Source organism: Cyprinodon variegatus, unplaced genomic scaffold (assembly GCF_000732505.1).
Source record: "Cyprinodon variegatus isolate N-32 unplaced genomic scaffold, C_variegatus-1.0 Scaffold141, whole genome shotgun sequence".
Taxonomy (NCBI): Eukaryota; Metazoa; Chordata; class Actinopteri; order Cyprinodontiformes; family Cyprinodontidae; genus Cyprinodon; species Cyprinodon variegatus.
The window spans coordinates 608,905-614,904 of NW_015150594.1; the positions used below are offsets into that span (position 1 = coordinate 608,905).

The 6,000-nt window shown below is 35.3% G+C and overlaps 1 protein-coding gene across 3 annotated transcripts in view; it reads left to right on the forward strand.

Moving 5' to 3' along the window:
• stxbp5 (syntaxin binding protein 5 (tomosyn)) overlaps positions 1-5,137 on the forward strand; it is a 146,056-nt gene extending 140,919 nt beyond the window's left edge. For all 3 annotated transcript variants that reach the window (XM_015376784.1, XM_015376785.1, XM_015376786.1), the window contains 4 exons: positions 1,720-1,885; positions 2,023-2,134; positions 2,235-2,455; positions 3,756-5,137. In XM_015376784.1, coding sequence (XP_015232270.1) covers positions 1,720-1,885; positions 2,023-2,134; positions 2,235-2,455; positions 3,756-3,797 — 541 coding nt within the window. In that variant the 3' untranslated portion in view covers positions 3,798-5,137. The remainder of the gene's footprint in view (positions 1-1,719; positions 1,886-2,022; positions 2,135-2,234; positions 2,456-3,755) is intronic.
• The last annotated feature ends 863 nt before the right edge of the window (positions 5,138-6,000 follow it).

A 6,000-nucleotide genomic window follows, 5' to 3' on the forward strand; every position in this document is an offset into this window, starting at 1 on the left:
TAAACATATAATTCAAAAAGTTGATTAATAATTAAATAGTTATCAATTATTTGTACCATAATCCTATTTCATCTAAAAAGTGGGAGTTGTCCAATATTTTGGATTTATTAGACACAGAGTAATATATTGCATGCATTTATTTTTCTTGTTATGACTTGCATCAAATTAGCTTTCCTTATATAGCTCTGGCTCTTCCTTTACTGTAGCTTTTTTAGTAAAAGAAACCAAAAGTAAATTGAGGTGTGCAACACTTTCAAAGTGGACAAAGAAAAAATACTTGCTTGTCTTTAATTTCAGATAAATTATCCAGTTTCACAAAAATCCACAAGGCCACCAGGTTTTTTTGTGTTCATAGAACCACGCTGGCCATGACAAAAAAAAAACAAAAAAACTACCTTCCTTCAGTGTGAATAACTAATTTAACTTTAACTTTAAAACATTGTTTCTAAAATCACATCCAGGTTTTTTTTCTATTTTTATTTTCAATAACTTTTATATTGACAAATACACGTCCACCCGTGTCACATTTCACAGTGTGCATCTTAACATCTTATTTATGCAGACCATTTTAGCCATTTCACCTACACAAAGCATACAGAACTTCCAGCAATGCCAAAATATATCCAGGGATTGTTGATTGAGAAGACAGTCAAACAGATATACATTTCTTTTCTATAGACATTAGACCCATTAAGAGATATTTATACTCATTAACAGCATCAATGGCTATATAAATCACAATGATTGCAGTGAATCATTGTGACATAATGAAAATACAGACCAGTGATACAAGTACACAGTAATAATACTGAATATATTTGTAAGGTACAAAAGCAACCAAACAAATAAATAGAGGTGTCAAGGTTACAGCATGAATTTAGTTATAGGTCTCCACTTTCTTTCAAAGGTCTCCATCTTACGTTGTTGTCTTGATGTTGCTTTTTCCATAAAATAGACTTCTAATTCTATCTCTCCACTGTGTAATACTTGGAGGTTGTGGCCTTAACCAAGCAAAAGGAAGAACTCTGATCAAGTATTTAATTGTCTTTTTTATATACAGATCTATATGAATGCCTTCTTTTTGTTTGCACATTTTTACAAAAATCGTCCACCTTCAGGCAATCCCAAAATACGAGTAAAATCCCCCACCTTTCCACAATTTCTCCCATAAAGCTGAGATGTTTTACCATATTTGGAATCACATCAAGTTTTAAAAGCCATGTGCTATAGGATTGTTACCAACTGATGGATTTGTTAAGGTGGGAAACGCTCTATTCACACAGCAGGTGGAATTCTATACAATGTGTGATGGGTAATAATAGAGGGAGAGTGTACGACTGTGACAGCCATTCTCATCAGTCACAGTTCCCCTGAAAGGACATAGAGAGCAGCTTTCCTTATGGGTGTCTGAACAGTGTGAGGATGTCCAGATGTTGCCTTGACAACTAGGGGATTTACATGTGTTCATTTAAATACCCACACCTCTTCCTAATTCTTGGTCGACAAAAACATTTTCACACTTTCTTTAGGTTTGAATTTTTAGGGTGATGTTTAAAGTTATTCATAATGTTGAAATCATAAAGTGGTTCCTATCAAGATGGCCTAAGAATGCAGACAACTGTTAGTTTAGAATGGCAAAGATGACTGTATGTGTGGGAACTTTTATTGGTCATCCTTTTGTTTAAATTGATTTCTATTGTTTCTGTGCTTCTTATTCAGTGTGCCAGGACTGAGACCGCTCATGGATGTAAACTACCTACCTTTGACAGACATGCGGATAGCTAGGACGTTCTGCTTCACAAACCTGGGCCAAGCCATGTACCTCTGCTCACCCACTGAGATTCAGAGGATAACTTACAGTCAAGAAACTTGTGAAAATCTACAGGCAGGTCTAAAGGCTCTTTGTTAAACTTTTTTTTTTTTTTTTTTTTTTTTTTTTTTGAGAGTCTGAGAACTTTCAAAATGCATAAATGATGCATACTATATCACTAACTGGAAATGACACAGCTTTTTATATTTTAGGAGATGTTGGGTGAACTTTTTACACCAGTGGAAACACCAGAGGCACCAAATAGAGGTTTTTTTAAAGGCCTCTTTGGAGGAGGAGCACAGTCACTGGATAGGGAAGAACTATGTAAGCTGGAAAAATCTTCACAGATGTACTTCTCTTAAAATGGTTGCAGCCACAAACACCATCATGCTTTTTGTCTTCTGTCTTGTTCCTGCTTCCTAAGTTGGCGAGGTGGCAGCTGGGAAGGCATCTCGAAGTCTGGCTCAGCACATCCCCGGCCCAGGTGGCATTGAGGGGATGAAGGGGGCTGCCTCGGGTGTGGTTGGAGACCTAGCACGTGCCCGGATAGCACTGGATGAGAGAGGCCAGAAACTGGGTGAACTGGATGAGAGGACAGCTGCCATGATGGCCAGCGCAGATTCTTTTTCCAAACATGCCCATGATGTAAGAGAATATGTTTAAAAATAAAAAAGTGAAAAGCCTGCAAAGATACTTCATAAGAGCTAAATAATTACACTACATTCACAAAACGAAACACTGCAAAAAAATAAATAAAATAAAATCAATATAAGCATTTTTTTCTTAAAATAGGAAAATTTTGAGGAGGTAAGTGATTGACTTTGCCAATGGGACAATTTACATTTAAAATGAGAAAATACAATTGCATTGTCCTATTTCAGGCACATGTTATCTAATTATCTTATTTTAATAGTAAAAATACTCATTTCATTGGCAGATAATCTTATTTACCTACTTAAATTAAGGGTAAATACACTAGATTCAATATATGTTCTTTATTTCTAGATTGATTTTGCAGAAATATGGATGCTTTTTTTGTAAAGTTTAGTTAAGAATGAATGCGTTATAGGTAAAAACACTGAATAAATATTTTGTTAAAGCAGCTTAGTAATTTTTTTAGCTGTTGTAATTAATTTGATCAACCTTATTTAGGGTTCAGTTAACCTTGTGGGATTTTTCCTGGTCTTTATGAGTCATAATAAAAACCAGGAAATCAGCATAACCTTAAAATTGTTGCCTTTGTTGTTGTTGCCTCTAAAACATTGTTTAAGAAAAAGGTAAAGGAAAATCCAGGGAGAGTATCAGTAAAATATCCATTAAAAGAATAAATAACGATTAAAATAACATCTATTTGAATCGTTTTGCCGAGATTTCAATCAAAAGGATTTCAGTGTAAAAATGTCAGAAGAAAGGTATAAAGAAAACCCGTACCATAATTTGTGCATGGTGCAATATAGCCAACAATAATTGCTGGACTCTTTGAACAGCACTGGCATTACTACATCTAAAGATTGCTCCATATTTGAGTAAAAGACATAAGGGAAGCTGTTTAGTGAGGAAGCTCTGGGCCTTACATCTGCACCCAGAAGGTGGCGCCAGGTAATTTCTGTTTGCACTGGTTTTGTTCCACATATGACAAAAGTCCCCTGTATACTGACATGTGCATTGATTGAACATGCTATTAATTTTCAAGATTTTTAATTAATAGTTTATACTTAAATATATATTATAATAATAATATTGTTATAAATATCCACGATCTGTCCTCCTTTTTGTGCTGATATTAATATATAGACTTTGCCCACTAGAGAGCAGGATAGAGCCATAGTATTATGACTTATGATTTGACAAGTGTACAGAACATTGTACACTTCCGTCCTGTGTTGTCTTTCAGATTTTCATTTCTTTTTAGGTTCTTATCTTGACATGTTTTTCTTTCCTGTAGATGATGCTGAAATGCAAAGACAAAAAATGGTACCAATTCTGATGAGCCACTGGGAAGGAGCGAAGCTCTGTGGTCACAAGTATCTCACTGACCTTCCATCAGCTCCTCTGGACTCACAGACTCCTCCCTCTCCACCATCTGTCTGTCAGCTGTCCCTCTGAGCCTTCCTCATTAAAAACATCCGGGAGTTAGTCCCTAGCACAATAGCGGATCCTGTTCTTACCTCAGTGTGAAGCTGGAACTGAGGTGGAGACAGACAACCTCAGAGGAAAGTAATAAGTAAATGGTGACTTTTTTTGTTTGTGTTTTTGTTTATGTAGAGCCTCCCTTGCAAGGTCTCGGATTGATCCATGTACCTGAGGAGTCCTCTTTCTCATTTGCCAAAACGTCCTTTTATTGTTGTCTCCTCTGTATACCTTCTTGGGCAATATTCAAACCAACAAATTTGGCTGAAACAAGACTTTATGTATAATCAAGTAATGACGAGTTCATGTAAGAAAAAAAGACAAATCTAAATAAACTGATATATCTGTACATAGATCTAATAAATGTGCAATGCTGTATCCACTTGTAGACTTTTGTACCTTTGTGACAAAGAGGAAAGAAGGAGATTTCTCATTGCAGAGATGGAAGAGAGACGAGCAGAGTCTAAGACAATGTGTGCAGTGTCACAAAGATTAAGGCTACTTTCTGATGTATGCTGTGTATTTCATCATCTTACTCAATCTCAAACTCTCCTCTGTATCTTAGACTTTAAAACTGTTACAGAGTGCTTGTGTATGAGAGACGGAGTGTATGTCATTCCTCTGTTAAATATTTGTTGGGGTTTCCTGCTCAATATTATTCAAATATTTATTTTTCTAATGGTGCGAAAATGGTGACTGACATAAATCACTTTGTTTTTATGAAAAGGGCTGGGATCTGTTAGAAGAGCAAGGGTATACATTATTTTCCCCATTTTTATATTGATTTGGATCTTAACATTCAACCTGCTATTGTGTTTGGTCAGTTGTTTCTTTGTTGTAACAATGATTCCCTTAAAACAAACCTTAGACTGTTTTTTTTGTTTGTTTGTTTGTTTTTTTTAGCAGCAGCAAAGTTTCCCATATTTTAGAAAAATGCTTCTGTGGATGAAATGGCACAGCTGAAGATTTAGGATGAACACACAAAAACAATGGATTTTCTTTGCCAAATTGAAAAGGCTTATTTTTTTCATTGGGTCTTCGGAGTCATTGTTTGGATTAAATAAATAAAATATGAACAAACAAAGTATAATATAAAAGGTATTAATTTCACAAACAATGGTCTCAGTTGTGCATAAGGAAATTGTATTCAGCCAAAACAGCCTGGTACCTGTTTTTATATTGGCTTGTTCATATACTGTCATAACTCAACTAATGTGGTTGTGTTCAGTGTGGTTTAAATCAACACTTGAGTGCAATGACAGAAATTATAATTTTTGCATATTCTACTCACTTGGATCCTCATTCCTGGTATATCAGGCAACCTGATCAGTCACAGAAAATAGAAAAGAATAGAATATAAAATCCCTTTATTGTCCCGCAATGGGGAAATTCTGGCAAGTAAGCAATAAACAATACAATTTTACATAGGTGGCACCATTTAGGAGGAAATAAACAGGCTTTGCCACAGCAAGTGAGTAATAGTCAAAAGGCATTGTTACAATATATATACACACACATATATATATGATTGCAAGATTTTTAAGAGACACATTTTGAAATTAATTCATATTTATAGTTTTTCCATAAAGTTTGTGCCGTCTATGTACTTATTTATTCACCTTGATTTTTTATTTGTTTTCTAGCTTATTTTTGCTACAGTGTTTACAGTAATAATCCCCCTCCATGTGATGTCTCTCCGGTCTGTTACGCTTCTAACCTTTATTTGTACATAAGTAAATAGTTTGACAATCTTAGACCAGCTAGAAAGTAAACATTAAGGTTGCACAAGAAAAAAAAAAAAAAAAGAGGAGACAGGCCATATTTTTTCTGACGCCAAAGAGTTGCTTTAGCTTGTCCATTGTGTTTTTTTTTTGTTTTTTTTACCATGCCTCTTGGAACCAGGCGCTACCACAAAGGTGGATAATCCAGGTTCTGGAAGTAAAAAACCTACCCTTTGTTCTGTTCTCTGAACCAGGTGATTAGCCCCAGGTCTTTGTTGTAGAGCTGGAAATGCAAACGGTTGAAACTAATCTCTGTACAGGCTTTTTACTCTCTTGACC